Below are 23,326 nucleotides of genomic sequence, written 5' to 3'. Positions count from 1 at the left end.
GTGGTACAGTATTATTAACTAAATACAGACTTTTTTCAAATTTCAAATTCTGATAAATTCTCATTCTATTGTGTTACAAATATTCTCTAATTTTCCTTGTTATGGCTTCTTAGATACACTCATCATTTAACACTGGATATTTAACTTCCAAATATATATATATTTTAAAGTATCTTTGATATTAATTTCTCATCTAAGTGCTTTCTTCTCTGCAATCACCTTCCATGTTTTTTCAGTCTTTCAATTTTATTAAGATTTCAATAGTTACGTAAAAGATCTCTCTTGGTAAATGTCACATTGTACTTGAAAATATATGGGTTATTTTCAAACATCTTTTGATATTAATTTCGAACATAATTCCACAGTGATAAGAGAACAGAGTCTGTATTATTTCCATACTTTTAGACCATGAAACTTTTGCACCTTTTTCTATGGCCCCGGATATGTTCCAGTGTCTCCTGGTTTATAGTCTATGGGAACTTGAGTAGAATTTGTATCCTGATGTGTGGAAATTGTATACATCTTAATTATGTTGAATTGGTTCATAGTACTTTTCAGGTCTACTATATCCTTATTCTTTTCTTTCTATTCATTCCATTAATTTTTGAGAGCTTGATAATGAAACTCTAACTAAAACTCTCAATTAATCTACATAAAACATAACTGTAATGTATAATAGAACTATATGTAACCTTGTTCTGCAGTTTTCAAGTCTCCTGTAAATGTGTTATTATACTTTTATAATTTATAAAGCAAAAATTAAAACAAACTGCTTGATTCAACATTTACTTTCCTACTTTATTCATTATTCAGCTGTAAAAGAGAATAATTTCTTAAAATGCAATGGGTTTCTTAGTCTAGCTGGGAAAACTTAGTGTTAAATAGGTCACAAAGATTTTCCTTATGAGTCATATTACCAATAAAATGAAATCTTCTACCATATGGTTTTTGGAGAAGATACACAAGCAAACAGAAATCCTAAATGTCAGAGTAACTTAGTTTTAGCACACACATCTTTCCATAATGTATAATGATAATCAAAATAGTTTATATGATAAATCTAATTAAAAATAGATATATCTAATAAAAAAGGCCATGTTCCCATCCCAAAATAATAGAAAATTTCCAACCTGTCTGCATCATTGTAGGCTTGAAGACATTGGGCCACAAGAAAGATATACTGTAGAATTACTCTAGGAAAGTAATTTTAATTGAAAGAAATTAGTAACAGAGTGAAGATAACCTAGCAGTTTATAGCCTTCAGATCAAAACATTTTGCATATATTGCTTTATTTATGCCTATATTTTGCTATCTTTTGGATGAGGGCTTTTTAAGTATTTTTCTTTCTTCTGCATGGGCCATTTATATGTGTTCTCTATTAACTCCTACAGTCTACAAATAACTAAGTGTCATGATAATCTGTTCCGTGCAACTGATAATTCATGGAGGATTGGCTACAATACACAAATGGAGTCATTATTAGTAAAGTTATCATCAACACTAATATAAGTACCATGTTAAGGGGAAAAACAAGAAAAGCATTAGACAGTAAGGGATAAAAATTCAGAAAGAGCAATCTGGATTAATTTATCAGATTTAACAGTACAATTAAAAATTAAAACCTGCTTCTCTTAAGAATAATTAAGAATTCAAACCTACTTCTTTGACATAATCCACATTGCCCCTCCTATGTTTTAATAGAATATTCCTCAGAATTCTAGGACTTTGTTTTTATAGACCAGTTTTAATTCTACAACAAAATTAAGAGGAAGGTACTAAGATTCCCAGTCTACCTCCTGACCCCATACACAGTCTCTTCCATTATTAACATCACCCATGAGAGTGATTCTGTTTTTGTCAATGATGAACTTGCACGGACACATCATTATCATCAGAAGTACAATCTACATTATGATTTGCTTCTGGTGCTATACACTCTATCGGTCTGGATAAATGTATAACAACATATATAACAGTATAATATCATACAGGGTATTTTCACTGTCCTAAATATCCTTGGTGTTCTGCCTATTCATCTTTTCCCCCTTCCCATCCCTGATAACCACTAAGCGTGTCTCCATAGTTCTTCCTTCTCAGAATATTACTCGGTTTTAATCATGTAGTATGTAACTTTTTAGATAAGGCTTTTCCAATAGTAATATGCACACAATGTTCCCTTATTTCTTTCCATCATTTAATAGCTCATTTGTTTTTGGCATTGAATAATATTTTATCAGTTACAATAGTTTTCTTATCCTTTAACCTAATGGACATCTTAGTCCTTTCCAAGTTTTGGCGATTATGGATAAAAATGCATGTGGATATATATCTGGGTGAAGATTTACGTGTAGACATATATAGGATTTTCAAATCCTTTGAGTATTCACCAAGGAGCACAATTTTTAGGCAATATGATAGGAATATTTTTTTAAGAAACCACCAAATGGTCTTCCAAAATGACTGGATCATTTTGTATTCTACCAGTAACTTCCAGAGTTTCTACTGTCTTAATGTAAAAAGAATACCTATTGTTTAATATCCCTTGTCAACATTCAATGATCTCAGTATTCTGAATTTTGGCTGTTCTCATAGGTGCATAGTGGTATCTCATTAGAGTTTTAAGTTGCATTTCACTGATGATTTATGATGCGTATAATATTTTTATGTTAGCCATCAGTACATCTATCTTCTTTGATGAGGTGTCTGTTAAGGTTCTGGTCCATTTTTAATTGGGGTGATTGTTTTCTCATTGATGCATTTTAATAGTCAATGTACATTTTGAATAACAATTCTTTATGATGTATTTGGGCTTCCTAGGTGGCTCCAGTGGTAAAGAACCCGCCTGCCAATGCAGGTAGACATAAGAGACACAGGTTTGGTCCCCAGGTCGGGAAAATCCCCTGGAGGGGGCACTGCGACCCTCTCCTGTATTCTTGCCTGGAGAATTCCATGGACAGAGGAGCCTGGCGGGCTGCAGTCCATAGGGTCACATAGAGGCGGACACGACTTAAGTGACTTAGCACACATGCACGCATGATGTGTTCAACAAGCATTTTCTCCCATCTATGCCTCATCTTGCCATTCTCTGGACACTAACACAGAGCAGAAATTTTAAATTTTAATGAAGTCCAGAAAATTGATTATCCCTTTAATAGGCTGTGTCTTTGGTGTGTATCTAGGAAGGCATCACCATACACAACTCCATCAAGATTTTGCTATTTGATATCTTCTAGGAGTTTTAGAGTTTTGTGTTTATATTTAGGTCTGTGGTCAATAATCTCAGATATGCAGACGACACCACCCTTATGGCAGAAAGTAAAGAGGAACTAAAGAGCCTCTTGATGAAAGTGAAAGAGGAGAGTGAAAAAATTAGCTTAAAACTCAACATACAAAAAATGAAGATCATGGCATCTGGTCCCACCACTTCATGGCAAATAGATGGGAAAACAATGGAAACAGTGACAGACTTTATCTTCTTGGGCTCCAAAACCACTGCAGATGGTGACTGCAGCCATGAAATTAAAAGATGTTTACTCCTTGGAAGAAAAGCTATGACCAACCTAGACAGCATGTTAAAAAGCAGAGACATTACTTTGCCAACAAAGGTACATATAGTCAAAGCTGTGGTTTTTCCAGGAGTCATGTACGGATGTGAGAGTTGTATCATAAAGAAAGCTGAGTGCTGAAGAATTGATGCTTTTGAACTGTAGCATTGGAGAAGACTCTTGAGAGTCCCTTGGACTTCAAAAAGATCAAACCAGTCAATCTGGAAGGAAATCAGTCCTGAATATTCGTTGTTAGGACTGATGCTGAAGCTCCAATACTTTGGCCACCTGATGTGAAGAACTGACTCATTGGAAAGATCCTGATGCTGGGAAAGCTTGAAAGCATGAGGAGAAGGAGACGAGGATGACAGATGATGAGATGGTTGGATGACATCACCAACTTGATGGACATGAGTTTGAGCAAGTTCTGGGAGTTTGTACAGGGAAGCCTGGCATGCTGCAGTCAATGGGATTGCAAAGAGTCAGGCACAATTGAGTGACTGAACTGAAGGTTGAATAATATTTTATTGTACATATATACACATTTTATTTATCTATCCGTCTACTAATCAAATACTTGGGTTGCTTTCACATTTTGTTTATTGTTAATAATGCTGCTATGAACAATGGTGTACAAATACCTATTCAGGCTTCTGCTTTTAATTCTTCAGGGCATATATCCCAGAACAGTTTTCTTGGATCATGTGGTAATTCCAGTTTTCATATTTTTGAGAAACTGCTATGCTACTAGTCATACACTTGTGAAAGTATCCCTTAATGGTGTATTACCATACTTTAAACTCTACAGTAATCACAAAAATAAGAAAACAAAGAACTACAGCTAATAAATCAGCAAAAGAGATATAGTAAAATTATCAACAGTACAAAAATAATAGAAAAACAAAGAACTGATGGAAATATAGGAAACAAGTACAAGAAATGGTAACTGCACCAATAATTACATTAAATTTGAATAGTTTAAATGCAACACATAAAAGGTAGACTATTCAGATTGCATAAAATAGTATGACCCAATCATAAAGTGCCTGTAAAAAACAAACATCAAATATGGAGAACAAAATAGGTTAAAGTGAAAGGATGGACAACTATCTATAATTCCAATCCTATTCAAAAGAATATGGCAGTGGCTAAAATTACAGTCAACAAAGTAGATTTCAAAGCATAGGACAATACCAGCGATAAAAAAGCCATTTGATAATGAAAAAAGGTCAAAATTCAGTAGGATATAATAATCCCAAATGTTTATGAACAAGGCAAAATACTTGAAACAAAAACTGATATAAGTTCATCGGGAAACACAGTAACAATTATAGTTAGTGATTTGAATTCCCCTTCTCTAATAAATGATAGAGTGATGGGCCCAAAATTAGTTAGCATTAGAAGATATGGAAAATACCACTGACAGTAGTATCAAAATATGAAACGCTCAGGAATAAATCTGACAAAGAATATGAAAGGAATACACAATGAAAACTAGAAATTATTTAAGAGGGAAATTAAAGAGGTTGTTTAGTAAATTGAGATAGGTAACACATTCACATACTCAAATTCCTAAACACTAATTCTCCCCAAGGATCTCTAGGTTCAATACAATCCCAATTAAAATTCCAGTAACCATCAGTTGTAGAAATTTAACAGTTGTTATTGTTCCGTCATTCAGCTGTGTCCGACTCTTGGCGACGCCATGGACAGCAGCACACCAGGCTTCCCTGTCCTTCACTATATCCTGAAGTTTGCTCAAATTCATGTGCATTGAGTCAATGATACCATCCAATTATTTCATCCTCTGTCGCCCCCTTCTCCTCCTGCCCTCAGGCTTTCCCAGCACCAGGGACTTTCCGGTGAGTCGGCTCTTTGCATCAGGTGGTGACAGTGTTGGAATTTCAGCTTCAGCCTCAGTCCTTCCAATGAATATTCAATGTTGATCTCCTTGAGGATGGACTGCTTTGATCTCCGTGGTCCAAGGGACTCTCAAGAGTCTTCTCCAGGAACACAGCTGGAAAGCATCAATTCCTCAGCACTCAGCCTTCTTTATGGTTTAACTCTCACATCTGTACAGGACTACTGGAAAAAATCATAGGTTTGATTATACGGATCTTTTAAACATGCTGTCTAGTTTGGTCATAGCTTTTCTTCCAAGGAGTAAGCATCTTTTAATTTCGTGGCTGCAGTCACCATCCTCAGTGATTTTGCAGCCCAAGAAAATAAAGTCTGTCACTGTTTCCATTCTTTCCCCATCTATTTGCTTTGAAGTGATGGGACTGGATGCTGTGATGTTCATTTTTTTGAATGTTGAGTTTTAAGCCAGCTTTTTCACTTTCCTCTTTCACCTTCATCAAGAGGCTCTTTAGTTCCCCTTCACTTTCTGCCTTTAGGGTGGTGTCAACTGTGTATCTAAGGTTATTGTTATTTTTCCTGGGAATCTTGATTCCAGCTTGTGATTCATCCAGCTCAGCTTTTCACATGATGTACTCTGCATACAAGTTAAATAGGAAGGGTGACAATATACAGCCTTAATGTACTCCTTTCCCAATTTTGAACCAGTCCTTTGTTCCATGTCTGGTTCTAATTCTTGCTTCTTGACCTGCATAGAAGTTTCTCAGGAGGCAGGTAAAGTGGTCTGGTATTCCCATCTCTTGAGGAATTTTCCAGTTTGTTGTGATCCACACAAAGGCTTTAGCACAGTCAGTGAAGCAGAAGCAGATGTTTTTCTGGAATTCTCTTGCATTTTCTATGACCCAGTGGATATTGGTTATTTGATCTCTGGTTCTTCTGCCTTTTCTAAATCCAGCTTGAATATATGGAATTCTCTGTTTCATACTGTTGAAGCCTCACTTGGAGAAACTTGAGCATTACTTTGCTAGCATGTGAAATGAGTGCAATTGTATAGTAGTTTGAACATTCTTTGGCATTTCTCTTCCTTGGGATTGGAATGAAAACTGACCTTTTCCAGTCCCGTGGCCACTGCTGAGTTTTCCAAATTTGCTGGCATATTGAGTGCAGCACTTCCACAGCATCATCTCTTAGGAGTTGAAATAGCTCAGCTGGAATTCTATCACCTCCATTAGCTTTGTCCATAGTTAATACTTCCTAAGGCCCACTTGACTTCACACTCCAGGATGTCTGGCTCTAAGTGAGTGACTATACCATCATGTTTATCTGGGTCATTAAGGCCTTTTTTGTGCAGTTCTCCTGGTATTTATGCCACCTCTCATTAACCTCTTTCACTTCTGTTGGGTCCTCGCTGCTTCTGTCCTTTATTGTCCCATATTCTGTCCCTATTCTTGTGCAATGTTTCCTTGATATCTCCAAGTTTCTTGAAAGGATCTCTAGTCTTTCTTCTTTGTTTTACTTTATTTCTTTGCATTGTTAAGAAAGCTTTCTTATCTTTCCTTGATACTTTTTGGAAATTTATAGCGTGATTCTAAAATTCATATTGGTGAGAATGCAGAATAGGGAAACTGTAAAAGAGTAAATTTGAACTCTTATCCAGAATAAAATAAGTTCTCATCACTCAATTAAATATGCTACCCAATTAAAAAATGGGGATAATATTTGAAGTGACAGTTAACCTAAGAAATTATAAGAATGACAAATAAGCATATTAAAAATATTCAAAATCATAAGTAGTTAGGGAAATGTAATTAGAATCATGATGAGATACCACTACATGCCTATTAGAATGACTAACCATAATAAGTGCTAGGAAAGATGTGAGGAAACTGGAACTTTCATACCCTTCTGGTGCGAATGTAAAACAGTATAATTCTACTGTGAAACATTTGGGTAGTTTCCTAAAAAGTTGAATATACACCTACTATGTGATCTTGCCATTCTACTCCTAGTTAATTACTCAAAGTGAATGAAAGCATCTGGGCATACAAAGACATGTACATAAGCATCCATGGCAACTTTCTTTGCAATACCTAATAATCAGAAACAACTCAAAGGATCAGCTGTTGAATTAATTCATAAATTATGGTATATTGATACAATGGCATACTACTCAGGAATAAAACATGGGCTATAAATATGCAGAAAAATTAATGAAACTTAAGCTGTTAATGCCAAGAAGAAACAAGATTTAAAACATAGTGCACACAATAAAATTCGATTTACATAAAAACGGAGAAAATTCAAAGTAATCTACAGTGACAGAAAGTACATCCGTGTATGTCAGGAGACCCAGATAGTGGACAGCGTGAAAGATGGGGAGAGTAGTTGATTATAAGCCACTTGAACAAACTATTAGGGGTGATGCAAATGATGTCTCTATGCTGACTGCAGGGGTGATTTCACTGGTACAACTGTACATACAACACCCTCATCAAATTGGACACTTTTAATATGTGCTGTTCACTGTACACAAGGAAAAAAAAAGGAAAAAGGGAAAAGAACAATGGAATCACTGATTTGTAACTCTGGTAATATTTTTACTGCTACATTATAAATGTGTAGCCATTACACTAAATGGAAGTGTATAATGTTAATTTTAGCCAGTCTTGGTCACGTGTACATTAGTTCCATTCTTTGAGAAAATTTATTTTTTTCTATTTTAATTGTTCCTAATTTACCAAATGTTTACTTCATGTGTTGGGAATCTTCTGACCCTTTCATCTCATCAAGTCCCAAACTCTATCTTCTTTAGATTTCATAGGTTTAATTGCATTTTAATCCTACACATTGAGCTAGGACTACAAAAAGTCTGCAGGAAAATATTTTCTTAAACCAGTGGCTTCAGTGTAGGCGCAAGTGATTAAAAAGCATGTTCCACTGAAAATTTCAAGGGAGGTCATCATGACCAGAGCATTTCTGTGTTCTCAGTGATTATTCAGACTGTGCCATGTACAATTAGCCACATACTAGGAGAAAGCAGATGAGTTCTGCTTGCTTCCTGACATTGGAATGGTTTGGCATTTGACATCATGCCATTTAATTGTTAAGAAAACTCTGAGCTGCAGAGCTTTGTCTTTTTGCATTCTACTGACCATCTGAGACCTAAAGTTAAATTTAATAACTTATTTTCTGAGCATGCATCTTTCTGTTTAAACTGATTCTATATTCACCGAGAATTGTTTGACTTTTTTCTACTTTTTTGCTTTCAAATATATTTCAAGTAAATATAATTTTATTTTTTAACATGTGCAAGTAATGTCAGTAAAGATTCTTTGAATAATGGACTTGTAGTTGACTCTGAAGGCTAGTGTACTTACTAGTATATGAAAGATAAGAACATTAAAATTGACATCCTTTAAATTTAAAATTTTATTAAAATAACTTTTATCATCACTAAATGGAGTGAGGGTTTGAAGGGTTTAAATGTTATTGTGGACATGCACTTCTTTAACAGGAAAAGATCTGAGGTTAAGTCTAAATGCTTAATGAAAATGGTCCATTCTGTAATATTAATGTTAGCTACCCATTAAAAGTCTACTCTGTCCAAGTCAACCTGCCGCAACTCTTTATGTATCTCCTGCCGCCGCTGCTGCTGCTGCTAAGTCACTTCAGTCATGTCCGACTCTGTGCGACCCCATAGACGGCAGCCCATCAGGTTCCTAGGTCCCCGGGATTCTCCAGGCAAGAACCCTGGAGTGGGTTGCCATTTCCTTCTCCAATGCATGAAAGTGAAAGTGAAAGTGAAGTCGCTCAGTCGCGTCCAACTCTTTGTGACCCCATGGACTGCAGCTCACCAGACTCTTCCATCCGTGGGATTTTTCCAGGCGAGAGTACTGGAGTGGTTGCCATTCCCTTCTCCGCTTTATGTTTCTAATATCAATCCTTACAAAAGTCTCGCTTAGAAACTCATTTTTTAGTAAGATAGGGTAAAAACAAAAAAAGAACATTTTTATCAAGATGTTTCATAGGTTCACAAAGTATTAAGTAGTTGTAGAATAATTTTCAATAAAATATTTCAATAATTTAAAGAATTTACAAGGGAAGTAAACAGTTTAGATAAGTTTTCCAAAGCAAATATGTATAGATATTTAATTATTACTGGGATATAGTCTTATAGCTGGTATTCCAGTTATGAGGCCTGTGTCACAAATTGCCTAGCACAACAAGGGGAGAAGAAAATAATTCTGCTAAATGAGCTGTGGCTCTATCCACGCTGAGACGAGATAAAGTGAAAACTGTGCTTTGATTCCCAGAAAGACATGTTATTAACCCAATTAAGTTTATTTCTTTAAGCTATATCTTAGCTAGACCAAAATTGTGTCATTTTCCTTTCCAATTGTTAGTTGGTATAGTTCAGAGAACTACTGAACAAAACTTTGATCCTAAAAGCAAGGCAAATCAGCAAAGCAGAATACTTTAGGTACCCCTGTTTTATTTTGGTGAAGATTTATGGATATATACACAGCCTCATGTAATCCAAAGAGTTTGCAAACAGAGCAGCTATAAATGATGTCTCAAGCAAAAGAAAAAAAAATTATTTGTATTACATGTAGTGGTTTAGGAAAGGTTACTTCTATGCTAACTAACAGGTGCAAAAATGGTACAAGGAAACTCTACCAAACCATTCAGCACATTTTACTGAACCATTCTAATTACCATTTAATGACTACTCTTAAAATTGAATTTTTCAAAGATAACTAATACTGTCTGTGTAATAGCTGGAGAGAAATTTTAAATGTGGATTAATCTCCTTTATTTGCCAGAATAAGAATACTTTCATTAACTGAGAAGAATACATCTGAAGATTGTCTGAAGCATTGTCAATAATCACACTTTCCCAGCACCCTGATTTCTTCTGTACTGTATAATGTTTATTACTTGTATTACTTTTCTTTATCTGTGTCATTTCTTTTTGATGCATTCACAGTTATTTTCTCACATGACATAGAAGTTAGTGTAATAAAAATAATTCCTAAGAATTTTTAAAACCTGCCTTTAGATATAGTTTGGCTGCTTAGTAGCTCTTCACTGTGCACCTAACTTCAGCTCTCTTAGCTTCCCTTTCCCAGTTTACAAAATGAGAACTGTCAATCCAGCTCACAGTATTATTCTAAGAGTCTACTGGGTAAGTACTGGGAAATTGCTTTGTTAATTATAGCACGCCACGTGATTGCAGGTAAGCAGGAACATCACGTTTGAGAGTGATCGTGTCCACGTGGCCTTGCGCTTGCAGCACCTCAGTGGTCTCCACGGGTTGTGTCATCCATCCACTGGCCCCTGGAGTGTCAGGCCTGATACAACCTATTATTGTTGCAGGCTCTTTCTTCTTTCATCGGCTTTGAGACACTTGGCTCCAAATGGCAATTGCCTGCTCCACTGGTCTGCCAAAAGAATTCCTAGCAGCCAATGTCTGTGTCTGTGTGAAGTTCTTTCACAGTGAAACTTTGGAATGTTTCATCCATCTTCCCTGCTGGTAGCGATTCTACTTTGGCCCAGCATTCAGAAAGTGAACGGGTGTCTTGCTGACCCTGAACCTGCACACGTGTCCTGCCCAGAGGATCGATGCTGCAGCCTGAGAGCTGCAATGTGGCTAAGCTAAATGCATTCTAAGAAGCCATTCTAGCACGTCCTTGTCAAGTTCATAACGCGAAGCCTCGCGTGTGTCGTGTTCTAATTTATGAACTTCTTATGGGCTCATGCTGCCTAATAAAGTGCTGATCTCACTGTGAATATTTAATTAAAAATTGGTTTCATTGATAATTTATATAACAAAGTGGTAAATATCAGAACACTATCTTGAACTTGGAAATAATAAAACTGACCCTTACTGAGCACTTACCATGTGACATATTTTAAATCATGCTGTATTTCAGAACTTCTTTTTATTCCCTTACTTTATTACTATACAGTTTTTCTGATAAGGAAACTTAGGCACATGGGGTTTAAGAAATGCGCCTCAAAGAGCTAACAAAGAATAAACACTGAATTTGAATGAGGCAGACCGACCTCTGAACCTGAGCCATTAATCACTCCACTATTATATTATGCCTTTTAACCATGACGGAATGCTTGTTAATGGAGAGATGTCTAAACATTGGATATATACTTAAGAAATAAAGTATTTAAATGAACCTCTCTTCATATATACTCTGGTAAGAGCTGCTGCCGGGACTATGAGGCTTACAATTATGTGTGTGTGTACTGGGGTACTGTGTAATCTGTGGCATTAAAATATGCAATGCTACTTATTTTCTGAGGAAAGCTATCTCATTGTTTTTAAGGAAGGGATTAAATGAAAGTACAAAAATAACATCATAATATAACCATATAACCACTTTCATACACTAAAGACTATCATTTGGGGGAGACTGACCATATGTTTAAGTCAACTGGGAGAGGACTTTCTCGTAATTCAGTAAGGACAACACCAGTAGCTATGATATTAAAGTTTACCATTAGCTCATCTAGGGCTTCCCTGGTGGCTCAGACGGTCAAGCGTCTGCCTACAATGCGGGAGACCCAGGTTCAATCCCTGGGTCGGGAAGATCCCCTGGAGAAGGAAATGGCAACCCACTCCAGTATTCTTGCCTGGAGAATCCCATGGATGGAGGATCCTGGTGGGCTACAGTCCATGGAGTCGCAAAGAGTTGGACACGACTGAGCGACTTCACTTTGACTTTCTTTCCTCTAAGAGACGAGATATGAGGAATGCTGTGACCTAGGTTAGCACCAATCTGAATCTGTCTATACCATCAGAAAGAATCACTGGAGTCTGGGTCACTGGTGGTTATGGGAGCTTTGCAGTAGCAATAACAGCATGCAGTAATGTAGCACTTCCCAGTGTCAGAAACGGTGGGAACTTCAGCAATCATGTCACAGACTTTCTGTGATACAACAGAACGAACACCAGCACCAGTAAAAAAAGAAATGCAAACTTATTCAGGGAAAATCATGAACAACTTGGGCTTACACCAGCACCAGTAAAAAAAGAAATGCAAACTTATTCAGGGAAAATCATGAACAACTTGGGCTTCTCTATGACCCCGCAAAGAAGAGGAGGGGTAAATTGTGTTGGATTTCTGATATCTCACAGCTGGGGTGCTCAACAATAAAATCTACTTTATATTTCCTTTTTTCTATCTTATATTAACTATATACAAATAGAAAAACCCTCTTACAAGTTTAGAAAGCAAATTTTATATATGCATACAAAATATATTTAATATATATTGTATCATAAATAATATATATATTAATATATATAAATTTAATTATATTAAATTTATATTACACACACACACACACATATACACACATGGAACAAGGAAAAAGGGAAAATCTGTATGCTATTTGATCTTGCTTTTCTTGTTACATAGAATTGGATTAATTTACCCAGCAATATGAAGCTACATTATAATCACACACACTTGAAAGTGTGTCTGAAAGTGATTCACAGAAGAAATCACATCAGGGTAAATTACTTTTAAATCAATACTACTAAAACTAAACATGAGCTTTAAAAAATTTCTATTTCTTAACAACCTTGAAAACAATTCAGGATTCCCTTTTGATAGTAAATTATTGCTGTTTTTGTTGAACCATACTTAAATATTACATTATCAATATCTTTTTTTTTGGTTGCATGCAAGATAAGTTAAAATGTGGCAAATCCATGGCCCTATTTTTCCAAATAACCACCAAAAGGATAAATACTGCAAGAGACATAAGCATGCATCAAGCCAATACAATTGCCTATATTATTCTTCGAAAAGGGTTTTTTTTTTTTGTAAATGTTTGTATGCTTGATCTTTTTCAAGTAGAAGGCCCATAATAAGGCAACCTCTTTGTTCAGAGGAAAACATGGATGAGGATAACAAGACTTATTAAGTCTATCTTTGCATTGATTGCTGAGGAAGGCTTTCTTATCTCTCCTTGCTATTCTTTGAAACTCTGCATTCAAATGGGTATATCTTTCCTTTTCTCCTTTGCTTTTCATTTATCTTCTTTTCACAGCTATTTGTAAGGCCTCCTCAGACAGCCATTTTGCTTTTTTGCATTTCTTTTTCTTGGGGATGGTCTTGATTCCTGTCTCCTGTACAATGTCACAAACCTCCGTCCATAGTTCATCAGGCTCTCTGTCTATCAGATTTAGTCCCTTAAATCCATTTCTCAGTTCCACTGTATAGTCATAAGGGATTCGATTAATGTCATACCTAAATGGTCTAGTGGTTTTCCCCTGTTTCTTCAATTTAAGTCTGAACTTGGCAATAAGGAGTTCATGATCTGATCCACAGTCAGCTCCCGGTCTTGTTTTTGCTGACTGTATAGAGCTTCTCCATCATTGGCTGTGAAGAATATAATCAATCTGATTTCAGTGTCGACCATATGGTGATGTCCAAGTGTAGAGTCTTCTTATGTGTTGTTGGAAGAGGGTGTTTGCTATCACCAGTGCATTCTCTTGGCAGAACTCTATTAGCCTTTGTCCTGCTTCATTCTGTACTCTAAACCAAATTTACCTGTTACTCCAGGTGTTTCTTGACTTCCTACTTTTGCATTCCAGTCCCCTATAATGAAAAGGACATCTTTTTTGGGTGTTAGTTCTAGAAGGTCTTGTAGATCGTCATAGAACCATTCAAATTCAGCTTCTTCAGCATTACTGGTCTGGGCATAGACTTGAATTACTCTGCAATTGAATGGTTTGCCTTGGAAATGAACAGAGATCATCCTGTCATTTTGGAGATTGCATCCAAGTATTGCATTTCGGACTCTTTTGTTGACTATGATGGCTACTCCATTTCTTCTAAGGGATTCCTGCCCACAGTAGTAGATATAATGGTCATCTGAGTTAAATTCACCCATTCCAGTCCATCTTAGTTCGCTGATTCCCAGAATGTCAATGTTCACTCTTGCCATCTCCTGTTTGACCACTTCCAATTTGCCTTGATCATGGACCTAACATTCCAAGTTCTTATGTAATAATGCTCTTTACAGCATTGAACGTTGCTTATATCACCAGTCCCATCCACAACTGAATGTTGTTTTTGCTTTGGCTCCATCCCTTCATTCTTTCTGGAGTTATTTTTCCACTGATCACCAGTAGCATATTGGGCACTTACCGACCTGGGGAGTTCATCTTTCAGTGTCCTATTTTTTTGCCTTTTCATACTGTTCATACAGTTCTCAAGGCAAGAATACTGAAGTGGTTTGCAATTCCCTTCTCCAGTGGACCACATTCTGTAGAGATCTCTTCAAGAAAATGAAAGATACCAAGGGAACATTTCATACAAAGATGGGCTCAGTAAAGGATAGAAATGATATGGACCTAACAGAAGCAGAAGATATTAAGAAGAGGTAGCAAGAATACACAGAAGAACTGTACAAAAAAGATCTTCATGACCCAGATAATCATGATGGTGTGATCACTCACACTCACCTAGAGACAGACATCCTGGAATGTGAAGTCAAGTGGGCCTTAAGAAGCATCACTACGAACAAAGCTAGTGGAGGTGATGGAATTCCAGTTGAGCTATTTCAAATCCTGAAAGATGATGCTGTGAAATGCTGCACCCAATATGTCAGCAAATTTGGAAAACTCAGCAATGGCCACAGGACTGAGAAAGATCAGTTTTCATTCCAATCCCAAAGAAAGGCAATGCCAAAGAATGCTCAAACTACCACACGATTGCACTCATCTCACACGCCAGTAAAGTAATGCTCAAAAATCTCCAAACCAGGCTTCAGCAATACATGAACCGTGAGCTTCCAGATGTTCAAGCTGGATTTAGAAAAGACAGAGGAACAAGAGATCAAATTGCCAACATTCACTGGATCATCGGAAAAGCAAAATAGTTACAGAAAAACATCTATTTCTGCTTTATTGAATATACCAAAGCCTTTGACTGTGTGGATCACAATAAACTGTGGACAATTCTGAAAGAGACAGGAATACCAGACGATCTGACTTGCCTCTTGAGAAACCTATATGCAGGCCAGGAAGCAACAGAACTGGACATGGAACAGCAGACTGGTTCCAAGTAGGAAAAGGGGTATGTCAAGGTTGTATATTGTCACCCAGCTTATTTAATTTATATGCAGAGTACATCATGAGAAATGCTGGGCTGGAAGAAGCACACGCTGGAATTAAGATTGCCAGGGGAAATATCAATAACCTCAGATATGCAGATGACACCACCCTTATGGCAGAAAGTGAAGAAGAACTAAAGAGCCTCTTGATGAAAGTGAAAGAGGAGAGCGAAAAAGTTGGCTTGAAGTTCAACATTCAGAAAACTAAGATCATGGCATCCAGTCCCATCACTTCATGGGAAATAGATGGGGAAACAGTGGAAACAGTGTCAGACTTTATTTTTCTGGGCTCCAAAATCACTGCAGATGGTGATTGCAGCCATAAAATTAAAACATGCTTACTCCTTGGAAGGAAAGTTATGACCAACCTCGACAGCATATTAAAAAGCAGAGACATTACTTTGCCAACAAAGGTCCATCTAGTCAAGGCTATGGTTTTCCCAGTGGTCATGTATGGATGTGAGAGTTGGACTGTGAAGAAAGCTGAGCACTGAAGAATTGATGCTTTTGAACTGTGGTGTTGGAGAAGACTCTTGAGAGTCCCTTGGACTGCAAGGAGATCCAACCAGTCCATCCTGAAGGAGATCAGTCCTGGGTGTTCAGGAAGGACTGATGCTGAAGCTGAAACTCCAATACTTTGGCCACCTCATGCAAAGAGCTGACTCATTTGCAAAGACCCTGATGCTGGGAAAGATTGAGGGCAGGAGGAGAAAGGGACAACAGAGGATGAGATGGCTGGATGGCCTCACCGACTCAATGGACATGAGTTTGGGTAAACTCCAGGAGTTGGTGATGGACAGTGAAGCCTGACGTGCTGCGGTTCATGGGGTCGCAAAGAGTCGGACACGACTGAGCGACTGAACTGAACTGAAGTCTATCTTGACTTTGTGAATTCATATGATAATTAAAACAATTCTCAACTTTACTAATGTTCAATGTTGAACAGGACTATGCCATTTAAATAAGAAATGTGGAAGTTACGCAGCTATTACTCAAACTTATAAACACAGAATCTGTTTCTGTGATGGCATAGTACTATACACAGTTCACAGGGTTTTAATTTAAATCTTAGAAACAATGTAATCAACGTTAATCAGATGTACCCTTATATAAATACAAAAAACATGGGGTTTTAGAGAAAGGAAACACTAGTTTTGTATGCATAGGGTCTAGGAAGTTCATCTGGAAGAAATAACTTTTGAGAAAATATTTGAAGGTAATTTGGGTTTCCTTAGTAGCTAAGGATTAACCCTAGCTACCATATAAAGATTAATGGAAGTCAATTTATGAAAATAAATAGAACATCTGAAGTGAAACTGGAATACAAAGGCTTTAAAAATACAAAACTATGTATTTTAGCTCTAGTATTTCTAGCTCTGTGATCTGGGATAATCACAAAACTCTTCTGAATCATAGTTATTTTCTCCTTCTTAAAATGGAGACAAAAATAACAAGCCTGACTTGCACTGCTGGTTCTATAGGGAGGTTACTTAGTACTATAGTGTTGCTGGCAACACATAAACCGCAAGGTATACAAATCATAATTTATAGATTGCCAATGAAATTAAGATTATTAATTTATTTGTATGATACATTTTGTTTTAAACAATAAGAACATATTTTGTGGCTAATTTAAACAAAGCCATCAGAGTCAGAAAGATAAATATGAGTGCCTTTGGACTTCATGGATAATACTATAATAGGCAGAATTATGGCTCTTCAAAATGTTTTAATCACCAGAATTCAGGAATATGTTATTTTATATGACAATAGGGATTGAAGCTGCAGATGAAATTAAAGTTGCCAATCAGCTCACCTTCATGACGTTTTCCTAGATTATATGGGCATGTCCAATGTGATCATAAAGAGTCCTTAATTGTGGATGAGGGAGATAGAAGTCTGTGTTGGATGTGATTTGAAAGACTCAACCAGCTATTGCTGGCTTTGAAGATGCAAGGGTGATGTGAGCCAAGGAAAGCAGAAGGCTAGAAGTTGGGGAGGGGGGAAGCCAGAATTTTGTCTAGAGCATCCAAGAAGGAACACAGCCCTGACGACTCATTGACTTTAGCCCAGTGAGACCTAGTGTAGACTTCTGACTTTTAGAATTATAACATCATAAAGTCGTATCGTTTTAAGCTACTAAGTTGTGGCAAAATGTTAGAGTAGTTAAAATCTAACAGAAATACCGTATCTGATTTTGTGACATTGCATGCCTGGCATCTAGCACACTATCAGTCTTCACAATTATTAAATATTAAAAAGAAGAAGAGGTGAATACATTTATTTACACGATTCAAAAAGTGTAACTTTTTCTCTTTGCGACTCAGTAACTGAGTCTTAAATGGAATTGACCCACATGAACTTGAAATTTCTTCCTCCAGTATAGTTTTAAAATCCCTTTTATTTAGTTAGGTATCACACTGAGTATTAAAGACAAGAATTTAGGGGGTGTGGGACAGAAAAGAAAAGGTAATGTGGCCTGGTTTGGTCTTTGGCAGTTACGTCACAGTATTTGTTGTTATTTGTGATGAACCATTACATGGGTACACTTAGGTATGCATTTGCACATGAGAATATTGCAAAGCTACATGAAAACATTTGGTTATATTCCATAGTTCACACAGTGTGTGCCTAAGGGCTGTCCCATCACTGAGCCGCTAAGCTCCAAAGAGACTTATTAGTGACACATGGCTACCGTAGCATCTGCAAGACCATTTCCCACAAAAATTCCATAGGTTCTGATATGGCTATTAGAGAAATCCCATTGACACTCCCAGAACACGTCAAGCTCTAGCAGACATGGCAGGTCCCAGGAATCTGTTTCTTATAATAACCAAGCAGCTGTCGTGATGAATCAGCTTGATTCTTAACAACATAATGTGTTTTGAAGTTCAAGAATCTTTACCCCAAGCAGTTTAGGAGTAGTATTTTTTTTTATATTGAAAATATTATTTACGAGGTGTGATTTCTGCATGCCCATCACCCCGGTTAACAGACACATGCTCACCACATCGAAGCACACAGCACTGGAATTCCCAGACCGTGGGATCACAGCTCAGGGTTTACCATTTAGGGGGCCCTGGTAACGTAACGAGTGACAGTCACCAGATGCAGTCTCTGACATCCAGAGATGATGAAGAGTCCCTCCCTGAAAAGTGACCACAGTTTTCCTTAACAAAGAGAAGGACTCCTTCTGGGAAGCCAGTTAAGGCTATATTAGTTACTTGTTGCTGTGCAGTGTAAAAGAGAAGTGTTTTTGTTGCATGATGAACAAGATGGTAAAAGAAAAGTGTTTTTGTTGCATGATGAACAAGATGGTAAAAGAAAAGTGTTTTTGTTGCATGATGAACAAGATGGTAAAAGAAAAGTGTTTTTGTTGCATGATGAACAAGATGGTAAAAGAGAAGTATTTTTGTTGCCTGATGAACAAGATGGTAAACTACTCTATAAATCATGGGCCATGTGGTAGTTTTGGCCACATATGAGTCAGTTAAGATATCAGGGTGTATTGTGTTACTTTTCTCCAGATTATCCAGGTGGATGGGCTTCCCTGGTGGCTCAGTGGTAAATATTCTGCCTGCCAATGCAGTAGACATGGGTCTGATCCCTGGGCCAAGAGGATCCCCTGGAGAAGGGAATGGCAACCCACGCCAGTGTTCTTGCCTGGAATCACGGCAGAGGAGCCTGACAGGCTATAATCTATGGGGTCACAAAAGAGTCAGACACGACTTGGTAACTAAACAACAAAAATCCAGGACAATTCCTTAAGTCGAAATCCATGAATCAGCATGAGTAAAATTTCTCTTAGCTGCAACAAAAATATCTGATGGTTTCTCCCAATATCAACAATTAGCTCCAGATCTAAGGGAGATAGCTAAGAGTCCTAAACATTAAATATATATATTATAGTTTAGTTGTTTTACATGCTGTGTTAATTTCTTCTGTGGAGAAGTGATTCAGACACACACACACCCCCACTCTTTCTTAGACTGCCTCCTCATTTTGGTCACCACAACTCACTGAACAGAGTTCCCCATACTAACCAGAAGGTTTGCATCAGCTATCTATTTTACTCAAAGTAGTATACATACGTCAATCCCAATCTCTCAGTGCGTCCCCTCCTTCCCTCCTCGGTAACTATAAATCTGTTCTCGACGTCTGCGACTCTATTTCTGCTTTGCCAGTAAGTTCATCTGTGCCATTTTTCTAGATTCCACATATGAAAGTGAAAGTGAAGTCGCTCAGTCATGTCCGACTCTTTGCGACCCCATGGGCTGTAGCCTACCAGGCTCCTCCATCCGTGGGATTCTCCAGGCAAGAGTACTGGAGTGGGTTGCCATTTCCTCCTCCAGGAGATCTTCCCAACCCAGGGATTGAACCCAGGTCTCCCGCATTGCAGGCAGACGCTTTACCGTCTGAGCCACCAGGGAAGGTCACATAGAAGCAATATTAAATATTTCTTTCTTTTGAAATTACTTCACACTGGATGACAGTCTCTAAATGCATCCAAGTCTCTACAAATGGCTCTATTTTGTTCCTTTTATTGCCTGAGTAACATTCCATTGCATATACGTACATTTTCTTTATCTTTTCCTCTTTAGAAGGATATTTGGGTTGTTTCCCTATCCCAACTATTGTAAATAGTGCTGCGAAGAGCATCAGGGTGGATGCAACCTTTCCAATTATGGTTTTCCCCAAATACATGTCTAGGAGTGGGACTGCTGGGTCACATGGTAGCTCTATTTTCATTTTTTTAAGGAACCTCCACACAGTTCTCCACAGTGGCCATACCAATTTACATTCCCACCAACAGTCTAGGGGGGGTTCCTTTTCTCCACACAATCTCCAGCATTTATTTGTAGATTTTTTTTGATGATGGCCACTCTGACCCATGTGACATGAAATCTCATTTAATTTTTCATTTGCATTTCTCTAACAATTAGCAGTGTTGAGTATCTCTTCATGTGCTTTTTGGCCATCAATATGTCTTCTTTGGAGAAATGTCTACTTGGATTTTCTGCCACTTTTTCACTGGGTTGTTTGTTTTTTTGATATTGAGCTACATGAGCTGTTTGTATATTTTAGAGATTAATCCCTTGCTGGTTGCTTCATTTGAAAATATTTTTTTCCCATTCTGAGGGTTGTCTTTTTGTTTTATTTATGGTTTCCTTTGCTGTGCAAAAGATTTTAAGTTTAATTTGCTTCCATTTATTTCTTTCTATTTTCATTACTTTAGGTCATGGATTGAAAAAGATTTTGCTGCAATTTATGTTTATAGTATCCAGCGTTACAGGCCTCCCAGGTGGGTTAGTGTGTAAAGAATCTGCCTGCAATGAAGGAAACTTGGGTTTAATCCCTAGGTTGGGAAGATCCCCTGGGGGAAGGCATGGTGACCCACTCCAGGATTATTGCCTGGAAAATCCCATGGACAGAGGACCCAGTGGGCTACAGTCCACAAAGTCCCAAAGAGGGGGAAATCACTGAAGCGACCTTGCATGCATGCATGCCCACATCTAACCTTACATTACGGTCTTTAATCCATCTTTGAGTTTATTTTTGCATATGGTATTAGGGAGGGTTCTAATTTCATTCATTTACATGTAGCAGTCCAGTTTTGCCAGCAATACTTATTGAAGAGACAGTATTTTCTCTATTGTATATTCTTGTCTCCCGTGTCATAGATTAGGTGACCACAGGTGAGTGGGCTTTCACTTCTGTTCCACTCATCTGTAATTGCTTTCATGCTAATACCATACAGTCTTGATCACTGTAACTCTGTAGTTTAGTCTGAAGTCAGGGCGTTTGATTCTTTCAACTCTGTTTTTCTTTCTCAAGATTACTTTGGATATTTGGGGTCTTTTGCATTTCCATACAAATCATAGATTTTTTCCTAATAATCTGCCTCCCGTTCTCCAGTTTCTCATGTCCTGTAAGTGTACACATTCTTATTTTAAAAGCAACACACAAGTTGAGAGACTAGGTAGATACTGCCAAAACAATGTTTCAGAGTTAGGGATTCCTTGGTGTCTCTCAGAGAAGGAAACAGCAAGCCACTCCAGTATTCTTTCCTGGAGAATCCCAGGGACAGAGGAGCCTGTCAGGCTACAGCCCACGGGGTGGCAAGAGCTGGAGATGACGCAGCAACTGAACCGCCCCCAGCGTGGACTTGTTTGGGGAGATCTGGCCCGTCAGCAACTGGACCAGGTGGTTCTGCTCTAGAAATGCATTTTTTCTAGGTTTCCTTGTGTGGAAAAAGTGACAGCTTTCCTCTCAATCTTTCCTTCAATGTGCCCTTTTCCAACAGGGCACATTCTTGGTTACCTCCAAAGCAGAGGAAGGAGACAGACAAGAATGCTCACCAACCAAAACAACTGCCTTAATTTCTTTAAGACTCACCTAGAGCAAGTTAGAGAACGGTGTTTACACTTATAAAGTTTCTATGAAAAGAAAACAAAACCATAACTTAATTTTGGAATTCAATTTTCTAGAATTAGCTTAATTCTTTCCTATGGATAATGTTTAAAGGGAAACTATTGCCAACAATGATTTAGAAAACTAACAGGAATTTACATTAGTCAAGTTAATAACTCTTTCTATATGGAAATCATAATTGTATGTGAAAATCTTTGCATACTTGGAAAAAAATAACAGAACAGAAAGACGTTTAAAAATGCTTTCTGTAATGTAGTGTGTGTCAGCTGTGCAGATACTCCGTTTCTGTAAAAATTTTAAAATGTATATATGGGGGAAGGACGCGGGAAGGCGTAATCAGGGAGTCTGGGATAGACACTACACGTTGGGATGGGGAGGGAGGCGGGAGCGGGGATCAGGACGGGGAACACATGTAGATCCATGGCTGATTCATGTCAATGTATGGCAAAAACCACTACAATATTGTAAAGTAATTAGCCTCCAACTAATAAAAATAAATGAAAAAAATGGATAACTAACAAGGAAGTACTATATAGCACAGAGAACTCTGCTCAGTGTTATGTGGCAGTTTGGATAGGAGGGGAGTTTGGAAGAGAATGGATACTCCTATATGTATGACTGAGTCCCTTTGCTGCCTGCCTGAAACTATCACAACATACTAATCACCTATGCTCCAATACAAAATGAAAAGTTGAAAAAAATAAAAATTCATGTATAATGATGAAAATTAATTGTTTAATCATACCCCATGAACAGTATGAAAAGGCAAAAAGATAGGACACTGAAAGATGAACTCCCCAGGTCGGTAGGTGCCCAATATGCTACTGGAGATCAGTGGAAAAATAACTCCAGAAAGAATGAAGGGATGGAGCCAAAGCAAAAACAACACCCAGGTGTGGATGTGACTAGTGACGGAAGCAAGGTCCAGTGCTGTAAAGAGCAATATTGCATAGGAACCTGGAATGTCAGGTCCATGAATAAAGGTAAATTGGATGTGGTCAAACAGGAGATGGCACTAGTGAACATCAACATTTTAGGAATCAGTGGACTAAAATGGACTGGAATGGGTGAATTTAATTCGAATGACCATTATATCTACTACTGTGGGCAGGAATCCCTTAGAAGAATGGAGTAGCCATCATAGTCAACAAAAGAGTCTGAAATGCAGTACTTGAGTGTAATCTCAAGAACAACAGAATGATCTCTGTTTCCAAGGCAAACCATTCAATATCACAGTAATCCAAGCCTATGCCCCAACCAGTAACGCTGAATAAGCCAAAGTTGAACAGTTCTATGAAGACTTACAAGACCTTCTAGAACTAACACCCCAAAAAGATCTCCTTTTCAT

The 23,326-nt window shown here is 37.6% G+C and overlaps 1 protein-coding gene across 1 annotated transcript in view; it reads right to left on the bottom strand.

The window, feature by feature from the left end:
- Window positions 1-6,813: 6,813 nt before the first annotated feature.
- LOC122422004 overlaps window positions 6,814-23,326 on the bottom strand; it is a 111,316-nt gene continuing 94,803 nt past the window's right edge. Inside the window, exon 5 of the mRNA XM_043438179.1 lies at window positions 6,814-7,028. Coding sequence (XP_043294114.1) covers window positions 6,979-7,028 — 50 coding nt within the window. The 3' untranslated portion in view covers window positions 6,814-6,978. The remainder of the gene's footprint in view (window positions 7,029-23,326) is intronic.

Source organism: Cervus canadensis, chromosome 19 (genome assembly GCF_019320065.1).
Source record: "Cervus canadensis isolate Bull #8, Minnesota chromosome 19, ASM1932006v1, whole genome shotgun sequence".
NCBI lineage: Eukaryota > Metazoa > Chordata > Mammalia > Artiodactyla > Cervidae > Cervus > Cervus canadensis.
This window is presented reverse-complemented; position numbering and strand designations above follow the sequence as displayed.